This window comes from Dendropsophus ebraccatus, chromosome 9 (assembly GCF_027789765.1).
Source record: "Dendropsophus ebraccatus isolate aDenEbr1 chromosome 9, aDenEbr1.pat, whole genome shotgun sequence".
In the NCBI taxonomy this organism is placed as follows: domain Eukaryota; kingdom Metazoa; phylum Chordata; class Amphibia; order Anura; family Hylidae; genus Dendropsophus; species Dendropsophus ebraccatus.
Window position 1 is genome coordinate 94,857,698 of NC_091462.1, and position 27,515 is coordinate 94,885,212.

Here is a 27,515-nt window from a genome sequence, read left to right on the forward strand (position 1 = left end):
ACTATTGTCCTGTTATTTCCATTCTGGGCTCCCCGGTGGGTTCTTTAATAGGCTTGCTGGCTTGTCTGATCTGCATTGAAAAACGTCTTCCCAGAATCACAGTTTTATTCACACAGTTTTGTTTTTTTTTCTTGTTAATTCAAGTTTTTCAAGTTCTCGCATTCTATATAGAAAATTCTATCTACTTTTATCTAGATACATAGATATATTTTAATAAATTCAGATACTACTCCATATAGATGGCGCAGCGGTGTGTATGGCAGCACAATGAATTCCTTCAGGAATATATTACAGACTGTAAGGCTGCCTTCCGTTAGATAATAGGTAAAGCTTCTAGAGGGCAAACACTTAACGGAGAAGTCCGGCCAGGGGCAACATTTTTCTTTCACCTTCTTTAGACCTGTGTCCTACAAGAGGCAGGTCTCCAAGTGTAGACAAACCTTATGACATCATCATGTGTCCCTCCACAGTTTCACTGTCCACCTGTAGCCTGTACTGCTGAGAGTGACATGGGACCATGGATAGGTGAGTATTTTTTATTTTATTTTTTATTTTTTGCATAAGGTTTAGGCACTCTACCTATAGACCTTGACCTTCTATAGCAGTGTGTCCTACAAGAGGCAGATCTTTACTGCAGTCAGTGTACTCACAGACGGCTTAGGTTACAAACTGGAACAGGCCTGTAGCCTGTACTGCCTGGGAGTGACATGGGACCATGGATAGGTGAGTATTATCTTTTTTTTTTTTTTTTGCATAGAGTTTAGACACTCATTTGCTTATGTTTATGTAGTTATATGGTTATGTCACTATTATGTGGCAGCACAGCAGGTACAGTATTAGGGGTAGCAGCATGATGACACTGTTAGGGCACCAGGTTGGAGAGTTGTGTAGAGAAGGTAGGGTGGGTATTGGAACAGTCAGATAACTATGATATCTGGAAGGAAAAGGTCTTTATGGTGGTTTTAGTCTTGGGGAGGGGTTTGGTACATATATCTCAGGGTTTGCCCCTGATACTACATTTCTCTTTTCAGCTGGATAAACTTAAAGGTACAATACAGATCTATAGTAATACCACTGTGTACATGGGGCTAGCTTTAAAAAAGTAATAAATTAAGGGGAAATGCTTTGTTGAAAAATGACCTATTTAAATATATTATAGGAACGTCAGGTGATTTCCATATACATATATATATATATATATATATATATATATATATATATATTCTTATTTTACTATATATATATAACTAAATAATTCTGCAGTATTCACTCTGGCCACTAGGCCTAAAACTAATCTGATGCCTCCTGTTCTGTATGAATTACTGTTCAGCAGTGTCCACCTTATCATCACAGGCACCAGTGCAGTAAAAGGCTACGATAGGTAACAAAGGCACACAGCCTATCGTGTCTATGTTCATTGGGCTTGCGGTAAAATGCGTCTGTAAATGCTGTTATGTGGACATAATAATGTCCACAAAAAAAAAGCAAAACATTACTATTAGAAAGGTGAGCTGTAATCTGTGCAGGGACCTGGTAACAAGTGTCAAATTTCTCTGCAGTGCCTCCACAGGCGAAAATAAGTATTACACGATTCCCATCTAAACCAAATTTTAATACACAATCATGCTAGGTCCTCCAACCAGAGAGAAGCCCATTTTAGATGTTTTCCAGGGTATTAGGTGAAGGTCCTATACAGGAGACCATAAACCCCCTCTCTAAGTATGTAGCCCAGGATGGATACAGTCATCTTCTCGGCTTCCAGTTCTTAGTGCTGTCATGGTGTAGCACCATCAGGAAAAGTACTCAATGTAATGTTGATTTTTTTTTCTTTTTTTTTTTGCAGGGACACTAGGTCAATGGTTAAAAAACATAAAAATTCCTAAAAGTATTCAAGCAGTGTATATACCAGCAGTGTATATACCAGTCATATACATTTATGGTATTTAATGAGGCGATCTCCATAGGAAAGTGAAATAAAATTAATTAGGACACGTAATGGATTGTAACACATGTCAGATGTATAGAGAAGTGTTTTCACGCCCAATCTTTACATGTATGCGGGTGACACCTGTATAATCCGCACTGCTTTGGATGGGTGTCATTTGCAAACATATAATGACTATGGTATTTATGGGGGGGGGGGGGGGCATGGTGGTTTTCAAGATTCCTGATCGTTTTGTTTTCTGGATAATAAGTCATGGACGGAAGGGCCTGGCATTGGCTGCCCCCCCTTCCCGCCCCCCTCCTTATTCGGAATACATGTAAGATCGGAGTGAGAACCTGTATATGGGGCACAGTAGAGAAAGCTGGCAAAAAGGGAGTTTTCTGAAATCTATGGCCAGCTTTATTCTAATGCCCAGGAACCAAACTCATAGTCCTCCAGCTGTTGCAAAATTACAATTCCCATCATGCCTGGACAGCCAAAGCTTTGGCTGATGGGAATTGTAGTTTTGCAACAGCTGGAGAAGACACCACTAAGGAAACTAACTTCTTACATGTTCACTGGTAATATCACGTGCTGGGTATTCACACAAAGCATTAGCAGAATAAAATAAATCTACAAACCCTTTCTCCATACCAGCTTACCTGCTTGTTGATGGTTTCCACTTAGCAATTTTGTTTGTCTTGGTGGTAGAAACAACAAAGTGTGCAAGGAAGAGGCATTACACAGACGCTGGAGTTTACAGATTTGCTGACTATATATCTTGTGTTACTTGTTACATTTTAATATATTTATTTTCATCACAGTTTAAAAAAAAAAATTAGCATCAGACACCTATGCATTAACTGGGATGGAAACGATGCGCAGGATTAGAGGGATTGAATTTGTTTATCCATAAGGCATTGGCTCCACCTGGTGGACTAAGTGTGTACTGCAGTCACAGAGGAGGTACTGTTTACTGTAATGACTTTATTTGTCATGACTTGTACTGCTTCAGGGGTCAGGGAACCTGTTTTTTTTTTTTTTAATTGTTAGGGACCCCCAGTTATCAGACAGCCCACAATAGGAGTTACAGTAATGTGTCAAATTCATTTATTTGGCCATTGTACCACAGACACGATAATCCACGATAATCCCCATACACAATTGCGGAGAATGGCGTAGGTAGTAAAATAACAAGAAAACACTTGTAAGCATTGTAACGTTACGTCTGTAATATACATGGGGATGGCAGCAATAAGGTATACCGACATATACCACAGTGCTCTCTGTTTTACAGTAAGTATATGGTTTAAAGGGATTGTAGCTGCATCCCCCTCCTGTGTGTCTGGTTTACATTAGATGCATTTTGTAGGAACTGAGGTAGCTTTGGAATAATTGCAGTGACCTGCAGGTAGGGAAAGGGGGGAAACAGCTGGTAGGGAAAAAATATACAAGAAAAAAAAAACATATATTAGAGCCGAATCTTTATACTGATCAATCAAATCATGGCTCACTAGAAGGTTTGCATAGAAATATAAGGATCCAATTTATTTCTTTTGTAATGAAAACTATAATGAAATTGTTTATATTACAAGTAAGGCCTCGTGGGATCAACTGGTTTCAGAAAGTTATATAGATTTGTAATTTAATTCTAATTAAAAATCTCAAGTCTTTCAGTACTTATCAGCTGCTGAATATCCTACAGGAAGTGGTGTATTCTTTCGTCTCTCTGCTGCCACCTCTGTCCATGTCAGGAACTGTCCAGAACAGGAGAGGTTTTCTATGAAGATTTGCTATTGCTTCGGACAGTTCCTGACATGGACAGAGGTGGCAGCAGAGAGCAGTAAGTCAGACTGGAAAGAAAACACCACTTCCTGTAGGACATACAGCATCTGATAAGTACTGGAAGACTTGAGCTTTTTAAATAGAAGTAACACATCTATATAAATTTTTGACACCAGTTGATTTGAATGAAAAAGATTTTCGCCAGAGTACCCCTTTAATTTATTTGCAACTTGTAATGATTTCAGGTCATTTCTTTATAGCGTACCTATCATTCATGAATGTGTCAGAAGTCATCTATTTTACTACTTTTTCCAATCATGTATTGAAGGTCGATGAAGAACATTTCATTGACCATCATCTGACTTGTCAGGCCATGTGTTGGAGGTTCCTCAGGCCATGTGTTGGAGGTTCCTCAGGCCATGTGTTGGAGGTTCCTCAGGCCATGTGTTGGAGGTTCCTCAGGCCATGTGTTGGAGGTTCCTCAGGCCATGTGTTGGAGGTTTTTCAGGCCATGTGTTGGTGGTTCCTCAGGCCATGTTTTTCTCATGCCATGTGTTGGAGGTTTCTCATGCCATGTGTTGGTGGTTCCTCAGGCCATGTGTTGGAGGTTCCTCAGGCCATGTGTTGGAGGTTCCTCAGGCCATGTGTTGGAGGTTCCTCAGGCCATGTTTTGGAGGTTTTTCAGGCGATTTGTTGGTGGTTCCTCAGGCCATGTTTTTCTCATGCCATGTGTTGGTGGTTCCTCAGGCCATGTGTTGGAGGTTCCTCAGACCATGTGTTGGAGGTTTTTCAGGCGATTTGTTGGTGGTTCCTCAGGCCATGTTTTTCTCATGCCATGTGTTGGTGGTTCCTCAGGCCATGTGTTGGTGGTTCCTCAGGCCATGTGTTGGAGGTTCCTCAGGCCATGTGTTGGTGGTTCCTCAGGCCATGTGTTGGTGGTTCCTCAGGCCATGTGTTGGAGGTTCCTCAGACCATGTGTTGGAGGTTCCTCAGGCCATGTGTTGGAGGTTCCTCAGGCCATGTGTTGGAGGTTCCTCGGGCCATGTGTTGGAGGTTCCTCGGGCCATGTGTTGGAGGTTCCTCGGGCCATGTGTTGGTGGTTCCTCAGGCCATGTGTTGGTGGTTCCTCAGGCCATGTGTTGGAGGTTCCTCAGGCCATGTGTTGGTGGTTTGTTGGATGGTGACCAGAACATATTGTGGGCACCTCAGTAACATGGGTTTAGTTTATAGAAGGCACAGATGATGATAGTTCATATTTGGTGCAACCAAACAAGTCCTGATCTCCCACTATCAGTAGAAATGTTAGGACGATTCCACTTCTTTCTGCTCCTGAGCTGCGACTTTTATCCCTACATTTCGATTTACTGTGAAATTTTTAGGTCCCTTAAGTGTTGCTACCAAGCCATGTATCCCCGCCTCATGATCCCGGGCCTTTGTACGTAGTGTAGCGATACTTTGAGTTGCTTTGTCTTCTACTTGGCCTGAATCTTCTTTCATGTGGTTGGAGGGGTCCAGTACTTTGTTGTTAGTACATCTGGTGTCCTCTGATGGCTTCTCCTCTACTCTGTTCTCGCTCTTACAGTCTGATATGCTCTTCTCCTCTAATAGGATCTGATAACTCTGCATCTTTATTTGCCTTCTCATCTTCGCTCGCCTGTTCTGGAACCAAACCTGGAGAAGGAAACAAAGAATTGTGTCACCTATGGAATCTACAATGGAAATAATAGAGTATATTTCTAGCAGTAGGATCCTGTAGATGTTGTCTAAGCTACATCTCTAGTTGAAGATTAAAGGGGTTCTCTGCTTTGGGCAATCACATTTCCTTGATATGTTGATAACAGGGTGTGCTGGGACTGGCCACAGTATATTGTGGGGGAACCCTACAAGAAATGATCAGAGTTCATGTAGCACCATCAGAGGAATATGAAGCATTTCACATTTTCTGTTGATATCAATGAGGTGTCCATGCATTGTACAGACATAATAGGTCCTCCACAGAAAGAGAAAATCTTAGTCAAAGTTTATGAGTACCTCCCAGCAGCCATGTTTGTTTTACTCATTGTCCTGTCTTGGAGATAGGGCAGGGAGAGAGAGGATGGCAGTACTATCTGTGCCTAAATCATATACAGGGAAAGATAGAGAGACAGCCCTATCTGTTAAACTGGCCATATGTATGGGGAGAAACAAGGAGGCAGTACTATCTGTGCCATTTTTATATTCAGGGAGAGAGAAGGAGGCAGTACTATCTGTGCCATTTTCATGTACAGGGAGAGAGAAGGAGGCAGTATTGTCTGTGTCATTATCATTTATTATGCGAGATAAGGAGACAGTACTATCCGAACCTACATTATTCACAGGGAAAAATAGACCGGCAGTACTATCAATATCTACAGAGAGATGGATGCAGTACTATATGTACCTTTATTATATAGAGAGACAGATATGGAGGCAGTATTATGTGTGCCTACATCATTACCAGCTACAGACAGAGAGGAGAGGCAGTACTATCTGTAAAACACGACATGGAGAGAAAGGAATGGCTGCACATCCCATCTATGGCTGATACTAATGCCGCTAGGCCTATTTTAAAAGTCAACACCAGGGTGTCTGTATATAATTTGATCAAACCATAATAGCCCTGTGTACCACGTGCAGGTCCCCTGGTTCACACGGGTCCCTACGCTAACTCCACACCGTGTCGGTCAGTGACCGCCAACCCTACAAACCGTGCACATGCAGAGAAAGGAGGCCATGGAATGGACCTGCAACCCCAATGTCACAGGACCAAACCCAAAATGCCCTACAAGAACCCGACCAGCACCACCGGCGGGGAAGGCTGCCCCCAAACAACACAAGTATGAATATGGTATTACACTCACCACCTCTGCTGCAGACAGAATGGGAAAAACATAAGGTACTGACATGTGAGCACAGGCATATCCTGCTAATTTGCAGGAGCAGCAGTGGTGAGTGTAATACCTTATTCATACTCGTGTTGTTTGGGGGCAGCCTTCCCTGCCGTTGGTGGTGGCCGGGTTCTGGTGGGGCATTTTGGGTTTGTTCCTGTGACATCGGGGTTGCAGGGCCATTCCATGGCCTCCTTTCCCTGCATGTGCACGCTTTGCAGGGTTGGCGGTCACTGACCGACACGGTGTGGAGTTAGCGTAGGGACCCGTGTGAACCAGGGGACCTGCACGTGGTACACGGGGCTATTATGGTTTAATCAAATTATATACAGGCACCCTGGTGTTGAATTTTAAAATAGGCCTAGCGGCATTAGTATCAGCCATGGGATCAGATGGGATGTGCAGCTGTTCCTTTCTCTCCATGTCGTGTTTTACAGTTCTCTCTTTTCTTAACAGCTCGCACTCCTTTATAAGACCCACATGACCAAAATTAGCAGGATATGCCTGTGCTCACAAGTCAGTACCTTATGTCTTCCCCATTTTGTGTGAGCAGCATTGGTGAGTGTAATACCTTATTCATACTCGTGTTGTTTGGGGGCAGCCTTCCCTGCCGGTGGTGATGACCGGTTTCTGGTGGGGCATTTTGGGTTTGGTCCTATGACATTGGGGTTGTGAGGCCATTCCATGGCCCCCCTTCCCTGCATGTGCACGCTTTGCAGGGTTGGCGGTCACTGACCGGCACAGTGTGGAGTTAGCGTAGGAACCCGTGTGAACCAGGGGACCTGCACGTGGTACACGGGGCTATTATGGTTTAATCAAATTATATACAGACACTCTGGTGTTGAATTTTAAAATAGGCCTAGCGGCATTAGTATCAGCCATAGATGGGATGTGCAGCCATTCCTTTCTCTCCATGTCGTGCAGTACTATCTGTACCTACCCTACATACAGGAAGAGACAGGGAGTCAATATTACATCCTCCTCCATGTTAATGTTCAACGTTGGAATAGTGCACAAATCTCCATAGTTAAAATTTTAAGTTGAAGGGGTATTCCCATCTCACTAACATAGGGGTTTTGGGGCCCTATTACACGGAGTGATTATCGCTAAGTGTAATAGAGAAAACGATCAGCCAATGGCAAAGATCATCGGCTGATTGTTGTTTTAGGTTTGGACGTAAAATCGTCCTACGTGTAATAGCAATGTGTGGCCAACGGCTGATGATTGCCCAAACACCTGACACCTTCCCTCTCCCCACTCCTAGTCTTCTCTCCTGTGCTCCCCAGCTTCCCGATGTCGGCGGCTACAGTGTCTGAGCCGCCTATCAGCTGACAGGCCATTCAGCCAATCACAAGCCACAACGGTAAGGTATCAGGTGTTTGGGCAAGGGCTAAATGGACATCGCTAACAATTATTGGGCTGTCTAATAAGTCCAGTAAATGTTTACTAAAATGATTGGCCCGTAGTTGGCCCGTACAATAGTACTCTTAGACTCCCAATGCGAAATGATTACACTTACTAAATAGCTTTCATTTATTAAAATGCTCAATTTTTTAAATATTATTTCTGCCCATTCCTCTTAATTTTCTGCCCATTGCCTAGAGTTATAGCTACCGCTGTAAAAGAAAAAAAAAAAAAAAATATATATATATATATATATATATATACTATTTTATAAGATAATAGTATGACAAATCAGTGAAAGAAAGGGGTAGATGGAAATACCCCTTTAAGTAATGAAAAATTATAATAATCCAATGCAGGTAACTGCGGAAATCCAAGTAGGTGATCTTGAGTATTAAAGGTGGGGGCTGCTGTGCCCACCATATACCTGCACTCTGGTCTCCAACAGGTCCAGCTTTAGCGCCAGCGCCTCCCTCATGAAGATGTCCGGATAATGGTTGGTCTGGAACACCTTTTCCAGTTCTTCCAGTTGCCAGCTACTATAATTAGCTCGTGATCTACGCTGCTTCATCCGATGGCTCCTGTCTAATGAAAGGAAATAGGAAGACGATTGAAGAGGAGGAATCTCACACAATCAACATCAATAGTGTCTATGGGTCATGGCCCTACAGTGTGGGCACTGCTGGTGCGCTCTGCCATTTCTACAATAGGGCCATTTTGCCTATGGCTAGGATAAGACTTAGATGGATAAGGAGAAAGGCAGGGGTAGGAAGACTGACAAAGATGTGCATGCCAAATGCCTGCTGTCTAACGTGGAACAGAAAATCATCTGTATACTCATATAAGAAACAATTATTCTTATTGTTAATGACTATGCAAAATCTATTCAGAGTTTACAGAAGGAGTTTAAAGGAGAAGTCAGAGGGAAATGAAAAAAAATAAATTAAAAAAAAATGTATACTTACCCGTCACTGTGTCTGCGTAGTGGCGCATCACTGTCTCTCTGACCACAGCCAGAACTCATTTGCTTCCTGCTACATCATGACTTGGGTGATGGATGGGTGATGAAATCCATCAGCCGGGACATGACACTGCAGGAACTGAAATAGGCTAGCGGGGGGCCGAGGAGAGGTGATGCAGGGGCACAGGAAAGGGTAAGTATATATTCTTTACTAGCTATCCCCCACCCCCTGCATGCACAGGATTTTTGTTTTTTTTTTTACAGAATTCTCTCGTTAATAAAGGGATACAATGCCAGGACAAACAGTACCAGAACAAAGCTTATCACATCAATACAGTACCAGAACCAAGCTTACAATATAAATTGCACAGTGTGAAGGTGATATCACTTTTTTTCAATGTTAGGCTACAGCTCCCAGTATACCCTAAGAAATAGGTAATGAATGCTGGGAGTTTTTGTTTTAAAAAAGATAATGACAGCGCCAATCATCTTGTTGTCATTTATAGATGCATGCAGCAGCTCAGCCAATTATGAAGAAAAACATGATTTTATAATCTTGTAAACAGCCATCAAGTAAGAGACTGGTATCATATTAGCTCTGAGCATTATATAGACCTGACTAGAGATGAGCGCAGCTGGAGCATGCTAGAATCTGATCATTCACCATTTGAATACTGGTGGCTAGAAAAGTTGAATGCAGCCCTAGGGAGTCCAGGAAAACATGGATACAGCCATAAGCCGTTGGCTGTATCCATGTTTTTCCAGATTCCCTAGCGTTGCATCCAACTTCTCCAGCCACTGGTAATCAAATGCCAAACGATTGGGCTCGAGTATGCTCCAGTTGCCCTCATCTCTAGACCTGACAGATTCCCTTTAAACAGGGGCACCTATAGCATACCTATAATGTATGAAACTGGAAGGTTGTAGCTTTGCCCCCAGAATGACGACACATTATAACCTGGAGCTACACACTCCACCATATGATCCTCTATTCCATGCCATATTACCTATCCAATAAATGTTTTTCTCAAGAACGACTTAACCCTTTATGATGAATGTCATCTCTTTTGGCGTATTTGAAAATAATCCCTCCTCTGCCTTATAATACCTTTTAAACATTCATAGGGCATGAGCCATTCCCTCCATACACCCTCCTAGCCTATACTGCACCAATATAACACTCATTGTAGCATTAAACTATCTCAGCAATTAATATTTAATGCCAATAATCTTGTCTGTGCGGAGCCTGGTAGGAAAAAGTCACACGCAGATTGAAAAACTTGATTTATAGGAGATTTCCTCGGAATATATTTAGGCAGTGGAGTAAGCCTGAATGGTAAAACGTACAGTATATCAATATGGTTAGTGTGCCCGGAGGGAAAGTGCTATAACAGGTCGCAGCGCTAAGGGTTTATATGACAATCCATAGTATATAGACGGCAATCACTCGCAGGATCGGGGTCTGCACTCCAGGGTCTTATTTATTAAAACTTGTGCAGACAAAAAAAAAGCTGGAGTAACCATCATACCTGATGTGCCCCCAGTGGTCTTTGTTGACAGGTTTTACATTTTTCCTTCTTCCATAACTTTATTTAGCCACTGACACAACCATATGAAGGTTTGTTTTTTGTGGGACAAGGTGGACATTGTCAGCCTTTAAATTACAATAAAATGTATTCGAAAACCAAAATGGATTATGACGTGAAGGGGAAAAACAAAAATTCCACAATTTTAGGCTATGTTCACACTACGTAAAATTACGGTCGTATTTACGACCGCAAAAATACGAACGTAAGTTTGAGGTTCACTGATATGAATGTAATGCAATGGAACTACGGCCGGGAAGTGCCAACTACGTACGAACTTACGGTCGGATTTTATACGGCCCCGTGAAAAATGAACAAGGCCATTATTTGCGGCCGCAAATGCTGCACCTACGGCCGTGAGTTTTAATGCGGACGTGAACGTACATCTGATATCTGCCAAAGTAAACTTGATTTTGATATAAAATATATTCTGAGTGGTTTCTCGGGCTGGGCGCTATATTTAAAGTAAACCTGTATCAGCCCGCTTGAAATCATGCTAGGAATCCACATTAAGCAACGTCCATATGTTCACGGCTAGCACTTACGGTCGGAAGTGCGATCAGACATACGACCGTATGTGCGAACGCAAATCCTCAGCCGTAAAAAATTACGACCGTAAGTTTACGTAGTCTGAACATAGCCTTAGCGTGTTTCTTTATACAGATTGTACTGCGGTAAAGGTGAAATGTTAAAGCGGACCTTTCAGCAGCTTTTGGCTGACTAAAGTGAAGGCAGTGTACAATATGGGTTCTAATCCTGAATCATGAGATATAACTCTTATTTCAATCTGCTGCTCCAGCACTGAGATATGAACTTTAGAATTTTATACATATTATGGTAGGATATAAAGTCCACTGGGTGTTCCCTTGGGCTGCAAAAGCCCAGCAATGTTCAGCCTGTGGGCATTTACATTCAGGCATTGGTGTGTTAGAGGAGAAGGGGCAGTGTAGTGTCCCACAGCAGGCGTGCCTCCTCTACTCTATTGTATGGCCCACTCTGGACTGAAGTCTGTATTTTACTACTCAACCACTTGGTGTCTCACTATTCTTGTCTTGTGCACAGCTAAAGGTGATAAAAGGGGTTAACTTGTCATGTCTTGTTGTGTTTATAGTACATTTGTTCGGTTGGGTACCTCACACCACACAGCCTATTACACACTCTTATGCCTTCTTTTCTAGTAATTTCCCCACCAATGGGAGGTTAGTTCCAGCTTCTACTACTTTTGGGTAACCTTGTCTATGCCAGGGATAGTATATCTTAACCAAAGTCAGGATGATATGTCACCTAAACAAAGGCATTTGTCTGCAGCGGAGCAAAGTGCAAGTTAAGCCGACGCACTCTATTGTTTTATGCTCAGCCTATTTGGGAAACCTCGAGGTGCTAGCTTCGTTGGTCATGCAATCCTGGGACACGTACTACCAGACCTGGCACTTGGTGAGCTCTACTAGCAGGAGGCAGTATAAGTCGTCAAAGCCATGAGTATGAGCTTCTTCTAGCAAGTCACACTTATTCAGTTCTGTTACCCCTGGGCGGCCCCTTAGCCTTCCTATAGAAAGCCAGACATATTCCTAAGCCAAGTACCTTCTATCACTACTACACGCCTATACCTCAAGAACCCTTGTTAACTCTTCTGTGTTGTCCATCTGGAGAAAGGACTGTTCTGCTCTGTATTATACCTTATACCTTTATTGCCAAACCAAACTGTATTACACTGAAGATTCCATCAGTAATGTGTTCCTGGTTAAGTGCTGGTAAGTGCTGGTAAGGGCCACCATGGCAAGGGCCTAGTTGGTACACCAAAACCTAGCAACCCCAGGCTACGGCAATGTGCAGCAGCACAACTTTAACATTATTTAGTGGGTCAATACAATTAAAGAAATACCAAATGTATATAGTTTTTGTCATGTTTTACTACTTTTAACTCCCAAACAACCAACAAGAACCTTCATATGATTTGCGGGGAACTAATCAGGTTTTAGAGAGGTCCTTACCCATCTAACCACCTAGATGCTACGGCCATTCTTGGGTTGCTGTACCTGCTGCATAACAGGTGGGCACAGCCTGCACCATATCTATACACTACAAATCTGCTATATATGAATGGCAGATGTTGTTTAAAAGGGTTAAAGGGTTATTCCACTCAAAAATAACTTTTGATATGTGGCTGCCCATGGTGAAACAAACAATTAATTCCATACTTGTTATTATCTAATCAGTCTCCTTCCCCCAGTTCTCAGCTGCTGCTTTCTGCTGAAGACACAAACATATATGTGTGAGCCTCTCTCTTGGTCTCCCCCTCCTCCCCCCTCCCTTCTGAGACAGATGATGTAAACAAGTGCCTGGCAGGCTGTATCTGGAATGTTGTAGCTTCTTTGTAATGCTGGAAGGGTTATTCTGAGGTCAAGTTGCTAATGAACTGAATGTGATTGTCCCTCCTTGCATTAAAAAGAAGATACAATGTTGCAGATACAGCCTGCCACAGACTTGTTTACATCGGCTGTCTCAGAAGGGAGGGGGCGACAGAGAGAAAAGCTCACACACAGATTTTTGGGTTTACTGCAAACAGCAGCAGCTCCAAACTGGAGGAAGGAGACTGAATAGATAATAAGTATGGAATGAATTGTTAGTCTCACCATGGGCAGCAACATATCAAAAGTTATCACCAAAACAGTAGTGTACAGTATATGCGGGCACTCTGGTCACTCCAATGCAAACACGGGCTTAGCACTGAGAACAGATAGTTCATCATATCATAGGAGGTGCTCTGCTATAGTCAAATACGATAAGTCCAAAGATAGATGTCATTAGCGGCACTCACCATCCTGACCAAAAGACGCTCCATTCCACAAGGCAGGCCACAGACAACAGACAGAGCAATCAATTGACTGAGCCCGCTGAAGCACGGTTGGCGTGAAACGATCGTGGCTTTTTTCACTGGATTGCAGTCTGTTGTCTGTGGCCTGCCTAGTGGAATGGAGCGCCTTTTGGTCAGGTTGGTGAGTGCCGCTACTGACATCTATCTTTGGACATATCAAAAGTTATCTTTGAGTGAAATACTCCTTTAAAAGAACAAAGTGATGTTTAGAGGGTAGACAGCATTTTACGGCTGCTTATTTAGTTTTTTTTTTTGTCTATGTACCTACCTGGGAAATGACAAGGCCTAGTCTGATGAGAAAACAGCAAGGCATCCTTATGTGTTCCAGAATGGCTGCAGGGCTGAAACAGTTGAAATCCAAAAATAGGAGATGGGAGGAAGATGCTGGAAAACCTGTTGGGCAAGACATGACTGTAGATGTGGGCTGCCAGTGGGTGAGGAGGAATTTGGTGGCCGGGACCAAACATGTTAGAGCCTAGAGAGAAGAAAGAAAGGATGGCGGGTGTGAATAGATATATATGAATAGATATATGCAGAAACATGAAAAAAGGATTTGATGTCAAGTTTCCAGATATTGTAGAAGGAGAAGGATGGGTCGGTGGTGCTCATGGTGGAGAAACCAGCAATATGTTGAAAAAATCCCAGCACTCACCAATAATTTTTTTTTTTTTCATTTATTCAGTGCAGATGCATCAGTACTTACAATCAGTCCACGTTTCGTCCAGGTATGGCCGTAACACATTGTAACTATTGATGCATCTGCACTGAATAAATGAAAGAAAATTATTGGTGAGTGCCGGGGATTTTCTCTACATGTTTCCACATGTTGTGATACTATAATAAACCTGGATCTGTCAATGGCAGTATAAGCCTTTTCTGCAGCACATAGACCTTGAGAATGCAACCAGTCTAAGGCACAGTGTCACTGAGGCTTCGGGCAGGAGATCTGGGAGGTGTGCGCCTTTTAATAAATCTGGATTTTATTTAATACCGGCGTGTGAGTGCCAGTCTTACTAAAATCACCCAACATTGTTTTAATATGGGTTCCCATGGGCGTGTATTCTATAAAGCATACAGGGGCAACCTGTGGTCCTCCAGCTGTTGCAAAACTACAATTCCCATCATGCCTGGACAGCCAAAGGCTGTCCAGGCATGATGGGAATTGTAGTTTTGCAACAGCTGGAGGACCACAGGTTGCCCTTCCTATGCTATACGCAATAAAGTCTGATCTATAGCTCTCCACAGATAGGCATGCAGCCTTATGATATCTCACCCAGACGTACATAAACAATTATAAGTTAGCCATAATACAATGTTTTGGTCCAGATCAGACCAGTTCAATATGAAAGTTTCACTCACCTTGCTTGCAGTCCTGCAGATCTCCCACCACTTGGCTCAGGATTTCTTCCCGTCAGTCTGCAGTCTGTATCCTCCACAGGTTGTGTGACTCTATGGCTGAGAATTCCCTCCTCATCCTCCCATTCAGTATGAAACCACTTGTAGTCCAGGAGCCAGGATGTCACCGGTCGCCCACCTGATGCAGGTGTGAACTCCAGCAGCAGCAGCTTAATACCTGGACTATTCCTTCCAAGAAACCGTTTCTCCTCAATCATTCGCTGGCAAGCAAGGAGCTATTTCTCAAAAACTTCAAAGAGACTCTTCAGTCAATTAGAGGGAAGTGTGATTGAGAAGCCAGATTAAATTACTAAGTAAATATTCATCCCTAATGCATCTACAGCACTGACCCAGAAACAAGCTGTCACTGGGTAAATGTGCTGGCGGGATGGAACTAGAACGCTAGGTATACTGATAGATATACTACACCGGGCGGAAAGGCTGTGGATCTAGGTGCAGATTTGTAACATATATATATATATATATATATATATATATCTACCTCACTCCTGCTATCACTGCCTTTTTCCTGGAGCCAGTCCCATCATATTGCGCTTCTTCTGTTTGGGTAAGCACATGCACTGATTTATCCCACCATCATGTTAAAGGAGTATTCCGCTCAAACATAACTTTTGATATGTAGCTGCCCATGGTGAGACTAATAATTTATTTCATACTTGTTATTATCTATTCAGTCTCCTTCCCCCAGTTCTGAGCTGCTGCTTTCTGCTGAACACACAAAAATCTGTGTGTGAGATTTTCTCTTCATCTCCCTTCCAAAACAGCAGATGTAAACAAGTCCCTGGCAGGCTTTATCTGCAACTTTGTAGTAACTCTAAAATGCTTGAAGCATAAGAGCCCTATTACACAGAGCGATAATCTGCCAAAGCAGACCTTTTCAGCAGACTATTGCTCCGTGTAATAAAGACATTGATAAGCTGATGAAACGATTATCTGCTGTCCGTTGTTGTTTACTCCAGCCTAAAAATTATTGCCTACCTATTGCGCATCACTACGTGTAATTGCAATGCGCAACCAACGGCTGGCAGAAGGGAGAAGGACACTGGGAGCGTGGAGAGCTTTATTATTTTACACTATGGCAAGGGCTGCACAGACATCGCTAACAATATATATATAAGCTTCCACAACGGAGTGCACTCTGTAAGGGTTAAGTTTGGGTGCTAGCGGCTGGAGACCGAATCCACGTCTCCCCACTAGATAAACCAAGAAATCCGCAGCACAACCTTCTTGTGAAAAAACTTCCAAGTGTTTTATTCCATATCAAGCAGAAAATATATGCAACGTTTCAATCTCATCTCGAGAAAGATCTCGCGATGAGGTTGAAACGTTGCATGTATTTTCTGCTTGATATGGAATAAAACACTTGGAAGTTTTTTCACAAGAAGGTTGTGCTGCGGATTTCTTGGTACATATATATATATATATATATATATATATACACACATATATATACACACACACACACACAGGTCTTACTACACGATTTTCAAGCTGAGTAACAGGCTTAGTAAGTGAGTACTGATCTAGCAGATCTGCACTCGTGTACATTAGGGATCGAGCGGTAAAATACAGCCCTTAATCACAGTGAATTCATCAGCAACTTGAATTCAGATTAATCCTCCCAGCATTACAAAGAAGCTACAAAGTTGCAGATAGGGACTTGTTTACATCAGCCCTCTCGAAAGGGAGGGGAGAGACAGAGAGAAAAGCTCACACAGATTTTTGTGTCTTCAGCAGAAAGCAGCAGCTCAAAATTGGGGGAAGGAGACTGAATACATAATAACAAGTATGGAAGGAATTGTTAGTCTGACCATGGGCAGCAACATAAGAAAAGTTATGTTTGAGCGGAAAAGCCCTTTAATATTGACATATAATGTGTTACACCTTGAGGAACATGGAGGAGCATGACACAGGATTTTGGCTACTAGTTGGATCTCATTGAATCCTGGTCTAGGCTGGAGCTACGTGACATCAGACATTACATAATGCACATATCACATTAGAACAAATGTGCGAGCAACTGAGCCTGCCGTGAACTCCAGTGTGTGTGTATTCCTTAACACCCGTCATCAGTCTACATCAGCCCTCAGTACATAGTGACCATATAAAAGAGATGGGGGGCGGAGGAGCGAGGTACTACTACTACTAACTTCTCTCACCACTTCACAATTTATTTTGACAGACAAAGCTGTTACGGGATTAGATAAACAACATAGCGTATAAACCCAAGCCAGGTCTCCTTATATTGGAAGGATGATTGGAGACTAGAGATGAGTGAATTGAATCTGGCAAATTAAGATTCCCTGCGAACCGTGCTGTCAAATCGCTTCATTAGGTTAAGCAAATTACCTCCGATTCGTTAAGGAAATTTGCAAAAAAACAAAATGGCAGCCGCACATGCTGTCTGGGGCGTCACTGGGCGGGAGAAAGGGATTAACCATAATCCCTGGCACCCGTCCAATCAGCTGCAGGCCCCTCTGTGATGTCAGCTCCTCGATATAGGGACAGAGAGGGGAGGACTGGCGGAATGAGTGACTGGATGATTGACATTTTTTTTTTTTCTTGCGATTTTAACAAATTCTGGAATAGTCCCAGTATTGTAGCTGATATAGTTTTGGCTGTTTTAATGAAATTGGTTAAGATTCGCAAATTGAAAATTCGCAAAGCTTGCTAAACAAATTTCCGGCTGCTTCGCTCATCTCTATTGGAGACATTTAGGCTATGTTCACACATAGGGGGAGATTTATGAAAGGGTGTAAATATACACCTGGTGTAAACTGCCCACAGCAGCCAATCACAGCTCCTCTTATATTCTACCAGAGCTGAAAGCTGAGCTGTGATTGGTTGCTGTGGGCAGTTTACACCAGGTGTATATTTACACCCTTTCATAAATCTCCCCCATAGCGTTTAATTTACATTCAGCTCAAAAGATGCGATCAACAACACACAATTTTTCAATCGTTGCCTGCATTCATATGAAACGATTCTTGTTTAAATTCGAACGGTATAAGGATTTTCCGCACCAATAGTCGCCCCGTCTAAAAGGGCCCTTAGCCTGTATCGAACCCCTACCGTACTTCAGCTGAATTAGCTCTCCTATTTGAGGTTCTTACCACCGCATCCTCCATCTCAGCTTCTTAATGGTGCGTTCACACCTACAGGATCTGCAGCTGATTTTCTGCAGCAGATTTCATTTAAATAACTGAACACAGCATCAAATCTGCTGCAGACCTGCTGCAGATCCTGTAGGTGTGAACGCACCCTAAGGGTGCGTTCACACTTACAGGATCTGCAGCAGATCCGCAGCAGATTTGATGGTGCAGATTTGATGCTGTGTTCAGTTATTTAAATGAAATCTGCTGCGGATCCGCAGAAAATCCGCAGAAAATCAGTGTGAATGTGAATGTACCCTAAAGGGGTATTCCACTCAAACATAACTTTTGATTTGTTACTGCTCCTTCCATACTTGTTATTATCTATTCAGTCTCCTTCCCCCAGTTCTCAGCTGCTGCTTTCTGCCGAAAACACAAAATACTGTGTGTGAGCTTTTCTCTCTGTCTCTCCCTTCTGAGACGGCTCATGTAAACAAGTCCCTAACTGGCTTTAACTGCAACATTGTAGCTTCTTTGTAATGCTGGGAGGGTTATTCTGAGGTCAAGTTGCTGATGAACTTACTCTGATCAACCCTCCCAGCATTACAAAGAAGCAACAATGTTGCAAATAAAGCCAGTAAGGGACTTGTTTACATCAGCTGTCTCAGAGGGAGCGGGGAGGAGGGGGAGACAAAGAGAGAGGCTCACATAACAATTTTTTTGTTTCCAGCAGAAAGCTGCAGCTAAGAACTGGGGGAAGGAGACTGAATAGAATTGTTAGTCTCACCATGAGCAGCAACTTATGAAAAGTTGTATTTGAGTCTCAAACTGAATGACATAGGGAGATTGGTTTAAAATAGTCACAACTAAACTTGTTTGACAGCGTCATTCCTCGTTGTACTATACACCAGGGGTCTTCAACTTGTGGCTTCAACTTATACAAAACTGTTACAAAAGTCCCAGCACACTGGCAGGCCTGGGAGTTGTAGTTTTTATCACCTGGGAGAGCTAAAGGTTGCAGATGATATGTATAAGGAGAACAAGTAAAGGGTATTCCAAGGTAAAGAATAAGGAAAAGGATAGGACCCTCTGCCAAGTGTAAGCTATCCTCAGCAGCTGCATAGACAATGAATGGAGTCAATACTAACAAATACTCGGCCACATTCTAGAGATGGTCTCATAGATACCTTATTTTAACTTAGAATCAAAAAGTTTCCAAAACAGCGCCTCTGTTATCTATAGGCTGTGTCTGGTATTGCACTTCTCATATTTACTTAAATAAGGCTAAACTGTAATAATGGACATAAACTTGGACATGGGTGGCACCATTTAAAGGGGAAAAAAAAGTTTTTCATACTGGATATCTAGCCCTACTAATCTGCAATCCCCTGAGCATAAAGCAATGCAGTTATTCTTTAGGAGTAGATAAATGAATGACTATGTAGAGAATTGTGCTAACACAGGAGAAAAAGGTAGCTGCCTGCGCCAGGATTACCTCCGGAGGAGCTTTGAAGCCAGATCACTTTCTCAAAGAAGAGAAAATTCCTTCTCTCTAGAACCCAGCGGAAAGCATGACAACCCAAATCACTTACAAATAGCAGGTAATTGAATTAGCCGCACTCACCTGCGTGCATTAGATACATCAGCAGCTGTCTAGCGGAGGAATTCACCCAGAACCGCACTGCCCTGCAGCCCCACACATTCATCACACAGCCACCGCTGCGGATTATTGATGGCGGGATAGAAAGTACTGATAGACAGATATTAGCTATTACATTGGCTCATGTGCAAATTCACTCACCTCCAAAAGGAAGAAAACTGAACAGCTATATAGGTGGGAGACTCCTGGAGGAGACTTTGGTTAGGAAAAATATATCATCTAACTATCTATCTATCTATCTAGATCAGGGGTGTCAAACTCAATTACACAGTGGGCCAAAATTAAAAAATCGGAGAAAGTCGCGGGTCAACCTTAATATTTAATGAAGAGTGCATGCAGCGTTTCTGGCACTGTCAGAGCAGCGTGCGGCCTTCCCGGCACTGTCTATCCTAAAGTAAATGTCCCCACATGGTTGTTACCCATTATACCCCTCAATGAGTAGGTAATCCCATAATTGTGCCCCATGTAGAAGCCCCCTCCCATAGTGCCCCACATACAAGCCAGGCCTACTATTAGAGCCCCACATAGTAGCCAGCCCTTATAATAGTGTCTTGTATAGTAGCCTCCCCTTTCAATAGTGCTCAATATAGTAGTGAGCCCTCTAAATAGTCTCTTATATAGTAGCCAGCCCTCCAAATAGTCTCTTATTTAGTAGCCAGCCCTCAAAATAGTGTCTTATATAGTAGCCAGCCCTCCAAATAGTCTCTTATATAGTAGCCAGCCCTCCCCAATAGTCTCTTATATAGAAGTCAGTCCCTAAAATAGTCTCTTATACAATACCACCCTTCCCTCATAGTTTTATATAATAGCCAGCTCTCTCCAATAGTTTTAGAAAGTAGCCAGATCTCCCAATAGTCTCTTATGTAGAAGCCAACCCTCCCCAATAGTGTCTTATATAGAAGCCAGTCCTCCAAATGGTCTCTTATATAGTAGTCAGTGTCCCAATAGTCTTTTATACAGAAGCCAGTCCCTAAAATAGTCTCTTATATAGTAGCCAGCCCTCCCTTATAGTTTTACATAATAGCCAGCTCTCTCCAATAGTCTTATAAAGAAGCCAGCTCTCCCCAACAGTCTCTTATGTAAAAGCCAGCTCTCCAAATAGTCTTTTTTATAGTAGCCAGTCTGAGCAGCTGTCCGTACCACCCATATTATAATTAGCTGCAACGTCAGTCGGGCCAGATTTAATACAGCAATGAAAAAGCTCAGCAGGCCAAAAATAATGGCACTGTGGGCCAGATTTGGCCCGCGGGCCAGAGTTTGACATGACTGATCTAGATGATAGATAGATAGAGTCCCAGCACAGGGTGCTGTCTATGGCACCCGAGTTACTCCCTCAGGTTCACACAAGTGGGAAATGGTGTGTTGTTGTTTTCCCCACTAGGTGTCACTACTGTCTTTATTCTGTACTATGCACAGCTGAAGGTGTAGAAAGGTTAACTGTTTTGTGTCACATGTTATGTATTGGCCAGTCACAGGTGCTTTTGCTGTCCTATCCTGTCTTCTCTCTCTCATACACGCTCAGCTCCACCACTCACAGGAGGGTTAACATTAGTTAGTTCTTGGTGGAAGTTAGTAAGTGGCTAAAGGTCCAAGTGAGTGGATGTGTGAGGATCAGCTCAGCTACAAAGTTCTCCTTATGAACCCTAAAACAACTATGCAGTGCTAAGCTCTACAAAGGGGAGAGAAGCCAAATAGGGAACACCTTGCCCATGCCAGAAACCTCTCTAAAATGTCCAGTTACCTGAAGCAATAGGAACTGACTCCAGTGGGACAAAGCTACAGTACGTCTACGTATCCCACTGCTCAGTGCAGGACGACTGGGCAATCTTGGGAGTCTGCTTCATCCAGATAACAGATGACTGAGGCTTGTATTACCCTAGAATGGGTAGCCCGCAACTAGGGGGCATAAGGCAGTTGAAGACTAGAACAGTCATCCGTGAGTATGAGAAGTTAACATTCTGTATGTTAATGTGTTTTCCCTAAGTCCCATCAGCGGCACAAATGGGGTTTATTGCCCCTGTGTACTGGGCAGGACAAAAAGGAATCTTTAATAGACCAATCAAAAGAGAAGAAGAGACTCCTCCCCTCCAGGAGTATAAATGAAGCCTTACCCCGGTACTCACTCAGTTTTATTATAAAGACAACTATAATACATAACCATACACTAATATTTCCAATGGGAGGGAAGATTGTGCCGCTGATGGGACTTAGGGAAAACACATTAACATACAGAATGTTAACTTCCCTGACATCCCACAGCGGCACAAATGGGGATTTAGCTAGTACTAACCCCAGCAGGGAGAGGAACCTGCATAGCAGCCTGTATGACGGAAGACGAAAAGACTGGAGAAGATAAGGAACTGATCCTATAATACTTGAAGGTGGTCTTGGGAGAAGACCAAGATGCTGATAGGCAAATCTGATTAAGCGGAATTAGAGCTTTTTCTGCCCAAGAGGAGGCCACTGATCGAGTGGAATGTGCCTTGGCGAATTCCGGAGGTTCACAGCCAGAGAGGGAATAACACATATTAATACACTCTGTGATCCACCTTGAAAGTGTGGGTTTTGAAACCTTCTTTCCCTTATTGTTCCCCATAAAGGAGATGAATAGATTCTCTGTTTCTCTGAATTCTTCTGTGCGCTGTAGATACACCTTCAGACATCTTACTATATCCAATTTTCCCAATATTTGGTCCTCCGCAATGGCCTCTTGGGACAGAATAGGAATAGAAATCAGTTGGTTTAGGTTTGAAAAGGTAGGTACCTTTGGAGCGAAGGTAGGTAAGTATCGGAAGAGCACCCTATCCGGAAGAAATGTTGTATAAGGCTCAGCTGAAGATAGGGCCTGTAATTCTCCAATCCTTTTAGCTGAGGTGATGGCTAACAGAAAAACCGTCTTTAAGGTTAGTAATTTGAGGGGAATCTCCGCAATAGGCTCGAAGGGCTGGTCAGCCAGTACCTTTAAGACTAAAGATAAATCCCATTGACACACCGGTCTGGAGATTCTTGGGCGCAGACGAGATACCGCCCTAATGAAACTCTTCACCTCAGGAATCAGCAAGAGTCTTCTCTGTAGGAAAACCGACATAGCAGCCAACTGAACTTTAAGGGTACTTGGAGAGAGGCCCTTATCAAATCCATCCTGTAAAAACTCAAGTATATCCGGCGTAGAAGGATCAGAGTGGTCTTTCTGTCTAGAAGAGCACCAAGTCTGGAAAACTTTTCTGACTCTAGAGTAAGACCTGTTGGTAGCATCACTTCTCGTATGAGACAGTGTTTCCAACACTCTATTGGAAAACCCTTTGCCGCTTAGTAGGGTCCTTTCAATCTCCAAGCTGTGAGGTGGAGAGCCCCTAGATCCTGACACAAGTGAGTGCCCTGAGACACCAGGTTGTGTACCAATGGTAGTTTCCAATAGTCTCCCTTGCTCATTGATATGAGTTGGGCAAACCAGGATCTCTTTGGCCAAAAGGGTATGACCACTATCACTGAGGCCTGATCCTGTCTGATCTTTTTCAGTACTCTGGAGATCATGGCCGTGGGCGGAAAAACATAGGCTAGGTTGAAGTTCCACTCTATTGACATCGCATCTGTGAACTCTGGGCGATCTGCTTGGTATAGAGAGCAAAATCTTGGAACCTTCGCATTCTTTCTTGTCGCCATTAAGTCTATCTCTGGTCGTCCCCATCTTTCGACTATCTGATTGAAGATGGTCCTGCTCAAGGACCACTCTCCTGGGATCGTCATCTGCCTGCTCAGACGATCTGCTAAGACATTGTGAGTTCCTCTGATGTGAATCGCCATGAGGCGAGGTATGTTTTTCTCCGCCCAATTCAAGATCCTTCCTACCTCTGTTAGAAGAGGTTTCGATCGAGTGCCGCCCTGCTTGTTGATATAAAAGACTGACGCCATGTTGTCCGTCTTCACTTTCACCGCCATACCTTGAAGGTGAGGAGAGAAGTGTCGCAGGGCTTTGTAAATGGCTTTCAGCTCTCTTTCGTTTGAAGAGAGGGTTCTTTCTAAGGGTGACCAGGTGCCTTGAATGTTTAGGTCTCCTAGGTGCGCTCCCCAGCCTGAGCCTGAAGCGTCCGTCGTCAGAATCTCCCAAATAGGTTCTTCTAGGCTGCATCCATCTTTTACTCGAGACCACCAGTGGAGCGAGGTTCTTGCTTCCGAGGATAATCTTATCTTCTTTTCTAAGCCTGACGGTCTCCTGTTCCATGCCTGAAGAACTTCTGACTGAAGAGTTCTCATATGCCACAAGGCCCAAGGGACTGCTTCCGCTGAGGAGGAAAGGAGACCTAGAAACCACATCAGAGTTCTGAGGGTAACTCATGAGGGAGTCAGATCTGACTTCTCCCAATTGACTATCCATCCTAAAGAGGATAGGAGATCTAACGTTCTTAAAACATTGTGATTCAGACGTTCGGCTGAATCTGCAAGGAGAAGCCAATCGTCTAGGTAGGGCTGGGCGATTAATCGAATTAATTCGATTAATCGTCCAGAACGTTGAAATCGATTAGATTTTTTGTGAAAATCGTAAATTCGATTTTCACAAAAAATCATTTCGGGCTGCGGTGCCGGGGAGGAGCTGAGAGAAGGGGGGTTGCGGTGCAGGCCGGCGGGAGAGCCGTAGAGGGACGGTGTGGGTGAGCGGGGAGAAGATGCTGGAGAGGGGCGGTGCAGTGCCGGCGGCCTCCAGCCACTGACAGCGCCGCCGCTGACCTGCCCCCGCCCCTTCCACTGAGCGTCCCACTCCCCTCCCGGCCAGACATGGAGGTCCCGGGTCTGTGGAGGAGGAGGCCGCAGGGACTACAGTAGGTGGTGATCGCGGCGCTGCTCGTCCTGGAGCTATACAGCGGGATTGGGGGGCTCGGTGCAGACCCCCGTTCCCGCTGTATAGCTCCGTGACCCGCAGCTATGCGATCACCACCTACTGTAGTCCCTGCGGCCTCCTCCTCCACAGACCCGGGACCTCCATATCTGGCCGGGAGGGGAGCGTGTGTGTGGAGGTGAGAGGAGGAGGAGATGTATGTGCCCTCCTGCTCCAATCACCTCCAGCTGCACCAGTCACCCCCCAGTCCCCTCAGTGTCCCCCCAATCCCCTTATTGTTCCCTCAGTGTCCCCCCCCAGTCCCCTTCAGTGTCCCCCCCCAGTCCCCTTCAGTGTCCCCCCAGTCCCCTCAGTGTCCCCCCCAGTCCCCTCATTGTTCCTTCAGTGTCCCCCCCCAGTCCCCTTCAGTGTCCCCTCAGTGTCCCCCCAATCCCCTCATTGTTCCCTCAGTGTCCCCCCCCAGTCCCCTTCAGTGTCCCCCCCAGTCCCCTTCAGTGTCCCCCCAGTCCCCTTCAGTGTCCCCCCCAGTCCCCTTCAGTGTCCCCCCCCAGTGTCCTTCAGTGTCCCCCCCCAGTGTCCTTCAGTGTCCCCCCCGTCCCCTCATTGTTCCCTCAGTGTCCCCCCCGTCCCCTTCAGTGTGTCCCCCCGTCCCCTCATTGTTCCCTCAGTGTCCCCCCCCAATCCCCTCAGTGTTCCCTCAGTGTCCCCCGTGTCCCCCCAGTCCCCTCAGTGTCCCCCCAGTCCCCTCAGTGTCCCCCCAGTCCCCTCAGTGTCCCCCAGTCCCCTCAGTGTCCCCCAGTCCCCTCAGTGTCCCCCCAGTCCCCTTTAGTGTCCCCCATTGTCCCTCCAGTCCCCTTTAGTGTCACCCCAGTCCCCTTTAGTGTCACCCCAGTCCCCTTTAGTGTCCCCCAGTGTCCCTCCAGTCCCCCAGTGTCACCCCAGTCCCCTTTAGTGTCACCCCAGTCCCCTTTAGTGTCACCCCAGTCCCCTTTAGTGTCACCCCAGTCCCCTTTAGTGTCCCCCAGTGTCCCCCAGTCCCCTTTAGTGTCCCCCATTGTCCCTCCAGTCCCCTTTAGTGTCCCCCATTGTCCCTCCAGTCCCCTTTAGTGTCCCCCATTGTCCCTCCAGTCCCCTTTAGTGTCCCCCATTGTCCCTCCAGTCCCCTTTAGTGTCACCCCAGTCCCCTTTAGTGTCACCCCAGTCCCCTTTAGTGTCCCCCCAGTCCCCTTTAGTGTCCCCCCAGTCCCCTTTAGTGTCCCCCATTGTCCCTCCAGTCCCCTTTAGTGTCACCCCAGTCCCCTTTAGTGTCACCCCAGTCCCCTTTAGTGTCCCCCAGTGTCACCCCAGTCCCCTTCAGTTTTACCCCAGTCACCCCTCATCTATACCTGTACTACTACACCCCTTATCCACTATACCTCCACTCCTACACCCCCTATCCACTATACCTCCACTCCTACACCCCCTATCCACTATACCTCCACTACTACACCCTACGTAGATGGAGGCACAAACATGATTTCCTATACTATATGGGGCCTCTGTTACACTGGAAATCAATACAGTTGTTGTCTAAAATATTAAAATAGTATCTGATGCTGCAGGGAGAAAATGTTCTGTTTATTTGGCAAAAAAGGAAAAAAATCGAGATTTAAATCGAGAATCGTCAAAAAATTTTAAAAAAATCGAGATTTTATTTTTTGCCCATATCGCCCAGCCCTACGTCTAGGTATGGGATGACAGAGATCCCTTGTAACCTGAGAGGAGCAACGACAGCAGCTACTACCTTCGTAAAAACAAAGGGGGCAGATGTAATCCCGAAGGGAAGTACCCTAAACTGAAAATTATGCAACCGACCTTTGATGTACACGGCTATCCTCAGGAACTTTCTGTGGTTCTCGAATATGGGAATGTGGAAATATGCGTCCCTGAGATCCAGCGACGCCATGTAGTCTCCTTTGTTCAGAAGTGACTTTACAGATTTTATCGTCTCCATCCTGAACTTGTTCTTTGTCATAAATTGATTCAAATATCTCAGATCTATAATCAATCTCCATTTCCCTGAGGGTTTTGGGACCAGAAATACTGGGGAATAAACTCCCGATCTTCTTTCCGCAATCGGGACCTCTTCCAAGGCTCTGATCTTGAGTAACTGTAGGATAGAATCTTCTAGAACGATCTGTCTCTGCGGAGAAAGACGGGAGGATACAAGAAAGCGTTCTGGAGGCAGGGGGTGAAGTGGTAACACATAGCCTCTTTTTATTATGTTTATCACCCAAACATCTGACACAACTTTCTCCCAGGCTGGAAGAAACTGTGCAATTCGGCCCCCTACCTCTAATGTAGCGTCAGAATTCTTTCTTTCTATTCGGTGACTTGGCTCCCTTGTTCTGACCTCCTTTCCTGTAATTACCGTAACCTCTGCCTTTACCTCTGTAGCGATACTGTCTGTTCCTGGGGGGGGGGGGGAACGAGCTTGTCTCCTCCGAAAGGAACTCCGAGCACTAGGTAAGGATTTACCCTTCTTGTCTGATAGCTCCTCCATGAGTGTGTCCAGTTCTGCTCCAAAAAGCTTACCTGGAGTATATTCTAAATTACATACATTATATTTAGACTGGTTGTCACTCGCCCAAGGACGTAACCACAAGGCTCTGCGAGATGCTGAAGACAAAGCCATGGCTCTAGCTCCCAACCTTACATGATGGGATGCAGAATCATACAAATAATCTACAGCCAATGAAAGATTTTTAAAAGAATCTAGAATAGAATCTCTACTGATACCAGAATCAATATCATTCTGAATTTTAGACACCCACTTCTTTAGAGTTTTTGAGACCTCATGATTAGAAACAGCAATAGCTCTTTGACCTGCAGCAGTGTTCTAGGCTTTTTTGAGCGTGGCTTCAATCCTACGGTCCATAGGGTCTTTTAGACTCGAGCCATCCTCAGAGGGTACCATAATATTTCTATTTAACTTAGAAATGGCTCTATCAACCTTTGGGGGATTGGTCCAAGTTTTGGACTGCTGCTCGTTCAGAGGAAATAAGGCCCAAAATCTCTTACTAATAGGGGGAG

The 27,515-nt window shown here is 44.4% G+C and overlaps 1 protein-coding gene across 1 annotated transcript; it reads right to left on the minus strand.

Annotated features, from left to right (window-relative positions):
• Nucleotides 1–3,889: 3,889 nt before the first annotated feature.
• On the minus strand, nucleotides 3,890–15,085 carry LOC138800393 (paired mesoderm homeobox protein 2A-like). The gene is made up of 4 exons (XM_069982038.1): nucleotides 14,801–15,085; nucleotides 13,710–13,916; nucleotides 8,447–8,604; nucleotides 3,890–5,380 (listed from the first exon to the last, which is right to left on the minus strand). Exons 2-4 carry the CDS (start codon nucleotides 13,906–13,908, stop codon nucleotides 5,012–5,014), a joined length of 726 nt encoding a protein of 241 aa, XP_069838139.1. The 5' UTR covers nucleotides 13,909–13,916; nucleotides 14,801–15,085; the 3' UTR covers nucleotides 3,890–5,011.
• Between the last annotated feature and the right edge of the window lie 12,430 nt (nucleotides 15,086–27,515).

What these genes read in the sequence shown, in the direction of transcription:
- LOC138800393 (XM_069982038.1), bottom strand. Translation starts at nt 13,908, where the DNA reads ATGTTTGGTCCCGGCCACCAAATTCCTCCTCACCCACTGGCAGCCCAC. An exon ending in TAGGCCTTGTCATTTCCCAG is followed by an intron (nt 8,605 to 13,709) that starts GTAGGTACATAG and finishes TCCTTTCATTAG; the next exon opens with ACAGGAGCCATCGGATGAAG. An exon ending in TGTTGGAGACCAGAGTGCAG is followed by an intron (nt 5,381 to 8,446) that starts GTATATGGTGGG and finishes TTCCTTCTCCAG; the next exon opens with GTTTGGTTCCAGAACAGGCG.